The following is a 10,528-nucleotide window of genomic DNA, read 5'->3' as shown; positions in this document are numbered from 1 at the left end:
CCTTACAAGCCTCCACTTCCTTTCCCACAAAGGAGAGCTCACGCCCAGCTAGATCACCAATTTGGAAAATTTGTGGAGGTGTTGAAGAAAATTTTCATCACCATTCCTTTCACCGAAGCTCTCAAGCAAATGCCTACCTATGTGAAGTTCTTAAAGGAGATTCTATCCAACAAGAGAAGCCTTGATGATTATCACACCGTTCATTTGAGTCAAGAATGTAGTGCTCTCATCCAAAACAAGTTGCCACCTAAGCTTGAAGATCCGAGCAGCTTTAGTGTACCTATGGTGATAGGGAGGAGTACCTACCAGGCTTTATGTGATTTGGGTGCTAGTGTGAGCATCATTCCTCTATCCATATGCAGGAAGCTTGATTTAGGAGAGCCTAGACCGGTGAAGATGACCTTACTCATGGCCGATAGATCTACGACACGCCCGGTTGGTATTTTGGAGGACATTCCAATCCAGATCGGCAAGTTCTATATCCCGATTGATTTCATTGTCCTAGATATTCCCGCTGATTCTCCTATTCCAATAATAGTGGGACGACCCTTCCTAGCTACCGCGGGTGCTCTTATCGATGTGAAGCAGGGTGTTCTCTCCTTCAATATTGGGGAAGAGAAAATGGAATTCAACCTTCCTAAGGTTGTGAAGCAGCCTGCTTTTGAGGATGATGTTTATAGCTTGGACGTGGTTGAGAAAGCAACTCAAGAATCGTTGATGGCCATTTTTATTGATGATCCGTTGGAGTATTGCTTGACTGAGAGTGTGACCGAAGCTGACAATCAAGAGCTACTTGCTGATGTGCTCTTCGAATTTGAATCTAGTAATGAGGTGCATGAGGCCGTATTTGAGACCCTATCTAGTGAAGACGTCTCCCCCATGGAGGAGACTCAAGAGGCACCAAAAGTGAAGTTGAAGACTCTTCCATCCAATCTGAGGTTGAAGGAGGATCTTGATCCAGGGGATAGTGGCCATCTTCTCCGTCTACCTAATGAGGGGAGATTTTCTCTCAAGGTACGACCTCCTCCTAAACCACCTTCACGAGAGTAGTTCCTAGTAAGTATTTCTCTTCCTTTTTCTCTTTAATTATACATTGGGGACAATGTTAGTTTTAAGCTTGGGGGAGGGGAGTATTAGGTTGTTTAGAATTGCATTTTTTTTTTCTTTTTGATTTTGTTTTTGTGTCGGTTATCACTTTTCCCCTGCATGTTCCTTTGTGAGTTCTTATAATAGTGTATTGATTAGGAATCCTTTTAATATGCTTTGGTTGTTGATATTTCAATTGCATTATGAGGATGACATGATTGATCACGCTTTGAACAATGAACTGAGCATGCGGACTTTGATTAAGATGCATTAGAACCGAAACTCTAGTTAATTGTCCTAGTGAGCTTGTTTGCCTTTCTTGGACTACATTTGCAAAGTCCTCTTATTTCTGAGTGAACTCTCGTTGTTTGTTATCTCTAGAACTTGCTTCCAAATCTCTTTGAGACTGCATATAGGACTAAAAATGCATTACATTTGATTGAGACATTATATTTTTATGAGCCCATATTATCCTTGACTACCCTTGATGATATCCTTCTCTTGTAGCCCTTTGAGCCTTATATCCTTTCTTTGTTAGCTCCACAAAAATAATCCGAGCTTATATTTATATCCTACCTATCTAGGGGATTGAACTTCTATTTACTTGGTGTGGTTCTGAGACAAGCTTGGGGGAATGGTAGATGATGGGGTGGTTAACGATGGTTGATTATATAGTGTTGTCTTGTTATTTATATCCAATTTGCTCCCTTCTCTTTCATCATTTAAAAAAAAAAGAAGAGATATATATAAAAAAAATGAAAAAAAGAGAAATAAGTGAAAGAGAAGAAAAGGAGCAACAAATAGACAATTTGATAGATCTTGGGTTGGGTTGTGTATTTGTGCTTATTGTAATATCACCTTGAGTTGGTGTTGTTCTCATATGAAGTTCATATCTCCTAGATTTTGCACCACATGGCCAAAAATTTCATCCATGCCTTATAGAGTACCTTGGCCCCATTACAACCCCTTGTATGTCTCATGATTGTGTTTTGCATTGTACCTAGTAGTGGAGATCTAGATTTGGTTGCAAGCTTATGGTAGTTAATATTCAAAGTTGAGTTATAACATTGAGTGAAACACATACCTACATATATGAGTGAGAGTGACATGTTCTATTAATCCGGTAAGATCTAGAGTTGAGGAACTAATATTTTCTTGTCATTGATTGAGAAGCATGCTAGGAAGAGATTTGTTTTCTGTTTGATCTTTCGTTGTTATTAATCATACGTCACTTGGATAGATACCTCTTTGGTGTATTACTTGGATTCGTTGATATGTGCTTGCTTGGGACAAGCAAGGTTCAAGCTTGGACGAATTTGATAACTTGCATTTAGAATAGTTTAGGGCATGTTTATTTCTTCTCATTAGGTTGGTTTTGTTTTATTTTCGATAGGTTTGTTTCTTTTTCGTTTAGATTTCTAGTGTTCGGAGTCTACCCTTGCGTTATGTGTTTTTAGGATGAATTGGAGGCGTTTTTGATGATTGTGGACTATATCTTGGGGAAGCTCATGTGGATGACTTGGATGTGCAATGCCGGGGTCAAGAACGTGTGGTGCAACGAGTAAAAGAAGATAGAAGTGAAGCCTATGCAGAGTGAGACTCGGCCGAGCTGTAGCCCGAGTAAGAATACCAAAGCATCACCCTCGCAGAGTGAGACTCGGCCTGAGACTCGGCCGAGTCGTGGACCGAGTCGTGCTCTGAATCCCATTCCGAGAAGAATGAATTTCCACGTAACTCGGCCTGAGACTCGGCCAAGTTACGGGGCGCGTCAGGACGATTTTTCCTCCTCTAACCTAGGTATAAAAGGAACTTTTCTTGGGGACTCTTGGGTAGACCTTTTTGGGGATTAGAAAACTTTTGGAGATCAAAAAACCCTAAGAGAAAGCTTGTGGATTGGATAACTTGGATTGGACTGAAGTTGAATGGTATGTTGTTTATTACAATGAATTTGATTTCTTCCTTCTTCATGTCTAGCTAAGCTTCAATTTCCATGGTTGGGTGAACCCTATGATGGAGTAGATGAGTTTTTATGATGATTTTTGGTTGATTGATCATTTGAATGAAGTTTGATTCTCTCCTAGGATGTTTATTGCCCTAATACTATTGTAATAGGAAATCCTACTATCATTTGAGTCCGAGAGGAGATTTTGATTTTAGGGATTGATTATTTGAGTTTACATTTGTCAATTCATGTTAGATCCCTAGGGAGAACTTGAGAATTATTTGCATGAGAGTGATCTAATTTCTCTAGTGGAATTTTAACTATCATAGTTGATCGATGATTGAATAGATTATGCGGAGCGCGAGAGCGGAAGTTGATTTGTTTGTCATTTGATCTCTAAGAAGCGTAAAGGGTCTAGTTTAGGTTAGCATTGCACGAGAGTGATTGCTAGTCGAATCTAGGCACGTGCACTTATCGTCTGAGAAGAGGTAGTGCTGACATTAGATAGTTGGTTCTTCGAACGACATTCAATTCGGAAGTTAACCATATATCGTCTTAATCTCATTGAAACATCATAGTGGGGATCCTAACCTTGGAAGTCTTTCTCTGTTGATAACTTCGTGTTACTTGTTAGTTTGAATTCGGTCATAAACTATTCACTCCGTGATCTTTGGCTTAGTCTATTCGTTGGCATAATAATTGATACTACATAGTCCTTGTGTTCGACACCTTGATACTATAACCGAACTCGTTCGCTTGCGAGTGTTGGATTTATCCGCATCAGCACTCACGCATGTCGTGTCCATTTTGACCATAAAAGGTACAGTAATGGTTACCTCTTACATAACCATACTTGCCTTCTCCTGGTCTAAATGGTTCTTTCTTTTGTAAGACTGAAGGCTGAGTTGGGGTATGCGCTTGTTTTTTATACAAATGATGCGCTTTTTCTTCGCAAAACCACTCTTTGGTTTCTGAAGGTTGGTCCTCAAGTACCTTTATTCTGCTCTTCAAATGAGAGTTTTCACTCTTGTAGGCAGTTAGGTCTTGTTCAAGTGATTTGATTCTAGCAGAGAACTCACTTGCTTGAGGAGGAATGGAGGAAGAGGCGGATTCCTGGGGGTCATAACCCAATCCAGATCTAGCTTTAACAAAGCCTGTTTGAGGACAGACATTGTTTCCAAAATTTAGCAAGAACATCAAGCTTTGATATGATCTGATTAAGCTTAACATCTTTAGTTGAGACAGAGTTACTTTCCAACCCTTTACCATGACAAAGTTCACAAGATTTAGAGAGGAGTGTGGTTTTGTCATGTAAATGTTTGGAAAGCTCAACCAATTCTTCCTTAGCATTATCAAGTTCAACCAGCCGTGCTCTAGCATCAGTTGCTAGAGACTTATGTTGAACCATAAGCTCTTTTAAAAGAAGGATAAGATTGCGCTTGGGCAGAATGTCAAGGTTCAGATCATTTACCTCAATCTCAGAGCCAGAGTCTGAGTCAGATGCGGCGCCAGCCATTAAGCACAAGTCAGGTTGCGCTCCATCTTCTGAATCGTCATCAGATTCTCCCAAAGTGTGACGAATGCCTGTTTGGGAGGCTGTTTTGAGCTTGAGCCAGGATTTACTTTTGTGCCCCTGTCAAAGTAATACTCAACTAGAGTACCACTAGTATAGTGGGTAAGTCGAGGTCGTACCCAAGGGAGCAAGGATTCTCTAAATAAGTTTCTATGTGATATTACAATAGTAACAATGGGGGGTTTATTTCACAATTGTTTGGTAAGAAAGAACGAAACAAACACACAAAGATGGAGAGAATAATAAGGATGAAATGGTTCACCTATCCATTCTAGCAACTTGATATGGTCGGTGGATCCTAGGTTCTTAACAACAAATGCTCTAATCAAGTTTAAATGGATTGTCCTACTTTTTGTTCATAGCTAGCAACTAGTCCAAGTAGTCCTAGAAACCCTAATTGTAAGTTACAACCTAGGAAATACCTAGATTTAATAACACAATTGCATAAAGCTCAAAGATATGTAGGTTCATGCAATACCATTGACAAATAGTCGATACTTGACATGAATCTAAGATCTCTACCCTAAAGTCAATCACAAATAGTTCATGAAGAAAGAGTTTGCAAAAGGTTTAGATTCTTCAAATAGAATTGTCTAAACCTAGCAATAGGAATAATATCTAATCAACCTAGTTTGCAACCTAGATGAAATCAACATCAATCCATTAAAAATATAAGCACAAGAGATCAAAGAACAATTCCATAAAAAAGATAGAACAAAAGAGATAAGAACCTCACCACAATGACCAAATTCAAGAGCTAGAACTTCAAGATGAACACAAATTGACTTAGTTCTCCATAGATCTTTGAGAAAAAAACAAATTACAAAAAGAGAGCTTTTCTTGGATTACAAAAATGAGATATTAGATAATAGAATATCAACCTAAGAACCCCTTAAAAACCTCCTCCCTAAAATGGAGTTTTCTCAACTCCCCTTTTGACCCATTAAGAGCTAGGAGTTACATAAAAATGGTCCAAATACTAATTTACTCCAAATTGACTACTAGAGAAAAAGAGTTACAAAAGATGGTCAAAAGGGGATATTCCATCCGGGAGAGTCGCGGGCGCGGCAGGGAACCGCGGGCGCGGATCGGTCTCTGTTGTTCTCTGGCGACAGCTCAGTAAAATGGCCATAACGTTTGACTCACAACTCCAATTGTGCTCAAATTTGGAGGGGACGTAGTTGACTTCAATATCTAACTCCTAGAGTTAGAATCACCTCAATCAGAATTAGGAGTAGGGAGAAAGGTACATTTGAACTCAGATTAAATCCTCAGCACTTCATTCTTAAGCGTATTTGTCTTCACTTCGTCGCCTTGTATCCCGATGCCTCATATCCTTAATTAAACGACTAAGTGCTTCCAAAATGTCTCTAAAGTCACCTAAAAACCACTCTTGGTGCCATCGGGATTGCGCCTATCAAATTCCCCCACACTTAGACATTGCTCGTCCTTGAGTAAGCTTGAAGGCCTAGGCGAGCATGGGGTAACTCGAACTCTCCAAACACGTGTCCAAGACTCTCTCTAGAACCTGTTTTCAACAAAGACAACGAAGACTACAACCCTACAAGACACTACCCAAAGAAGCAAAGCTAAACATGTTGCAAACACCCCCTTCTTTTATTGTTCCAGATCCCACACAAGTACATCACGATAGATCTTAAAAAGTATGCAATGGTTGTCTCAATCGAAATGATATATGCATGAAGATTATGCTAAATTGAACTAAAGACATCTTCCCTTCCTAGCATGCATCGTCCAATGATAGACAAATATAAGATCCTAAACCCACATACCAAACATGCCCTCACAAATTCATGCTCTATCCTTAAATGGCACTTTAAAAACATGCAAACACATCTAAGACTAACCACAGGACAAGGTGCGAAACAAATCAAGAGACGTTCATAAGTCACAAAATCTACTAGCACTTTATTTGTATTATTTTTTTTTGTTTTTGAGGACCCGGACGTTTTTTATTCGAACCGGCCCAATTTTTATAAGACTTTTTCACGTAGCCATCAGAGGATCGAAACCTCAGTGTTGTTTCAACCTCGGATATCGCGTGCTCATCAGGCAAACGTTAGAAGTTTTTTTTTCCTGTTATTTATAAGCACTAAACACTACGTCGTGTTCTTTGCATGCTTTTATTTTATTTGTATTTTTCAATAATGTGACAATTTCCCGTCTCAATCAAGTGTTATGCAAAAACCTCAGCACCTAGGGCTTCGGAAAAGACATATAAGCAAGTTCTAAAGCAAACATCCAAAGAAGAGCACTCCTAAGTGACGACACGCCTAAGTAATGAGAATCGGTCCATACATAGTCCTATCAAAGTCCGCATGCTCCAAATAAATGTCCACAGCATAATAAAACACTATCATCAACATAATGCATTTGCAACCTTGAAGAACCAAAACATACTCAAAAGATCCAAAGCATACGCACTCGTATAAGAAACAATCAACAATGCAAATCATGGGGTGCAACAACCGACTCAACAAAACAAAACAAAACAAAACACACCAAAAAGAAGCTAAAACACAAAATCAACAAAACAAGCTAGAAAGACTCAAAAACAAACTATATGTATGTGACATGAATACCAAATCCCTCCCCCACACTTGAATCGAGCATTGTCCTCAATGCAGCAAAAGAGGACTAACAATAAGAGGGAAAAGGAAAAAGTAAACGTACCTCACACATCGGGTTGCCTCCCGAGCAACGCCTTTGTTTAAAGTCGTTGGCTCGACTTCTAACTCTCAATCAAACAAGAGGTGAGTTAGTGGAACGGGTGTGGACCATAAGATAGATCCACACCAAGGTTAATCACACAAAAACTATACAATGAAAATGTTGCTCCCCCATAACCGCGCCAAATTTGACAAAGGGCTAAAGTCGTTGTGCCCCTGTCAAACTAATACTCAACTAGACTACCACTAGTATAGTGGGTAAGTCGAGGTCGTACCCAAGGGAGCAAGGATTCTCTAAATAAGTTTCTATGTGATTTTCCAATAGTAACAATGGGGGGTTTATTTCACAATTGTTTGGTAATAAAGTACGAAACAAACACACAAAGATGGAGAGAATAATAAGGATGAAATGGTTCACCTATCCATTCTAGCAACTTGATATGGTCGGTGGATCCTAGGTTCGTAACAACAAATGCTCTAATCAAGTTTAAATGGATTGTCCTACACTTTGTTCATAGCTAGCAACTACTCCAAATAGTCCTAGAAACCCTAATTGTAAGTTACAACCTAGGAAATACCTAGATTTAATAACACAATTGCATAAAGCTCAAAGATATGTAGGTTCATGCAATACCATTGACAAATAATCGATACTTGACATGAATCTAAGATCTCTACCCTAAAGTCAATCACAAATAGTTCATGAAGAAAGAGTTTGCTACTAAAGGTTTATATTCTTCAATTAGAATTGTCTAAACCTAGCAATAGGAATAATATCAAATTAACCTAGTTTGCAACCTAGATGAAATCAACATCAATCCATTAAAAATATAAGCACAAGAGATCAAAGAACAATTCCATAAAAGATCAAAGAACAATTCCATAAACAAGATAGAACAAAAGAGATAAGAACCTCACCTCAATGACCAAATTCAAGAGCTAGAACTTCAAGATGAACACAAATTGATTTAGTTCTCCATAGATCTTTGAGAAAAAAACAAATTACAAAAAGAGAGCTTTTCTTGGATTACAAAAATGAGAGATTAGATAATAGAATATTAACCTAAGAACCCCTTAAAAACCTCCTCCCTAAAATGGAGTTTTCTAAACTCCCCCTTTGACCCATTAAGAGCTAGGAGTTACATAAAAATGGTCCAAGTACTAATTTACTCCAAATTGACTATCTAGAGAAAAAGAGTTACAAAAGATGGTCAAAAGGGGATATTTCATCCGGGAGAGTCGCGGACGCGGTCAGGAAACCGCGGGCGTGGATTGGTCTCAGTTGTTCTCTGGCGATAGCTCAGTAAAATGACCATAACTTTTGACTCACAACTCCAATTGCGCTCAAATTTGGAGGGGACGTAGTTGACTTCAAGATCTAACTGCTAGAATTGGAATCACCTGAATCGGAATTAGGAGTAGGGAGAAAGGTACATTTGCACTCAGATTAAATCCTCAACACTTCATTCTTAAGCGTATTTGTCTTCACTTCGTCGCCTTTTGTCCCGATGCCTCATATCCTTAATTAAACGACTAAGTGCTTCCAAAATATCTCTAAAGTCACCTAAAAACCACTCTTGATTCCATAGGGATTGCGCCTATCAATTCACTTTTGGATGAGGACACGCTTTAGCAAGGTGTCCCTTCTCGTTACAGTTGAAACAAGTGAAATCCCTGACATCGCGCTGCTTATAGGTAGAGTCGCGCTTGAGACCACCTTGTTTTTTGAAAAGCTTTTTCAAGAGCTTGGTCATCATAGCGACGTCCCTATCATCGTCGTCTTCTCCTTCATCATCATTTTCAAGCTTTTGGAGAACACGAGATAACTTGAGCGCCATTCCTTTGTTCTCTTGTTCTGAGTGCTTTTCCTCGTTGTTCTTGATTTCATGGACTTTGAATTTCCCTGCAAGAACAGAGATAGGCAATTCTCGAGTTTCCTTGGACTGAAGAAGAATTTGCTTGAGGGTTGTATACTTTGAGTTCACTCCATGAATGAACGCCATAGAATATTCCCAAGCTTTCTTCTCCATTCCAGCAGAAAGCATCTTGTCATAGAGGATTTGACACCGAGAATGATAATCAGAAACGAGCTCATTTTCCCCCATTCTAATGGAGCAAAATTCGCGGTTAAGCTCAAAGATACGATTGTCCTTCCTGTCATCACTACCTGAGTGCATGTTTATGATGGCTTTCACATGGCTTGAGCAGTGGGGAGGGACATTACCTTGTCTATGTCTTTCCTTGAAAGTGCATTAAGAATGAGCTGTCGCGCTTTAGCATTCTTCTCCATCAGTTGGTACTCTTTTGCTTCCCATTTTGAGTCATCAGTTTCGGAGATCTTCTCATCGCCCTTTTCAATAATCTTCCAGCACTGGTAATCCGTCTATTGGATGTAATTTTTCGTCATTGTGAGCCACCATTCGAGTTCGCCTTCAACAAGGACATGGGGCTTGGTGAGAGAAATGCCGAGGTTGAAACTAGCCATTGTTCGAGACTTGAGAATCCTTTGAACCTGTAAAACGATTAGTGCAAATAGCTAACTTATAGCTCCGATACCAATTGTAGAAAATACGTTTTTGATCAGCTATTGTTCACCGTCACTAAGGTTCATTAAGCCTTAGTTGCGCTTAACAAGAATTCAATTGCGCTTTGAATACTTGGCTTGCGCTTAACCTATGAAGAACTATTAGTAATGAGTTTACTAAAGTCCTTAAGTGCGGAAGAGGTTAGACAGACAATAAAGCGCGCTTTAAGTTGTTAAAGCGCACCTATATTTGCACACACAAGAATTTCCAAACAGTGAGAACCCTAAGTCACTAACTGACTCAGGATAAAACTCACCACTACACTTGTATTGATTAAGAAAGGATTACAATCTCTCCCTTCAACACTTGAAGCTCACTCATAAGCTCTCTCTTTACAATACTTGGAATTCAACTCTGAAGAACAAAGAAGGCACTCTCAACACTCTCTGATTACAAACCAATATATCTCTTAAGCTCTCTCTAGCTTCCTATATTCTCTCAGTTTGCAATACCTAGAGTGAATGCAACAGTACTCTATTTATTCACAATCCTTAAGCTAAACCTATAACTCAATTCGTGTAACAAACAAAGACTAAGCACAATGCCACCTCATCAATCCGTGTGCCTTGATCACTTCACCAGAATTAATCAACGGCCTGGAGTGAATTAGTTTTATTCTTCATGTGTTGAACCACGCCACATAAGCAATCCG

General features: G+C 39.3%; 1 protein-coding gene across 1 annotated transcript; it reads left to right on the top strand.

The window, feature by feature from the left end:
- On the top strand, nucleotides 1–1,050 carry LOC141251119 (uncharacterized). Its single transcript, XM_073670239.1, has one exon. It carries the CDS (start codon nucleotides 130–132, stop codon nucleotides 1,048–1,050), a length of 921 nt encoding a protein of 306 aa, XP_073526340.1. The 5' UTR covers nucleotides 1–129.
- Nucleotides 1,051–10,528: the final 9,478 nt, after the last annotated feature.

The sequence above is a fragment of the Phyllobates terribilis genome, unplaced genomic scaffold (assembly GCF_046119375.1).
Source record: "Phyllobates terribilis strain yellow unplaced genomic scaffold, ASM4611937v1 Scaffold_6673__1_contigs__length_42865, whole genome shotgun sequence".
Classification (NCBI taxonomy): domain Eukaryota; kingdom Metazoa; phylum Chordata; class Amphibia; order Anura; family Dendrobatidae; genus Phyllobates; species Phyllobates terribilis.
This window is presented reverse-complemented; position numbering and strand designations above follow the sequence as displayed.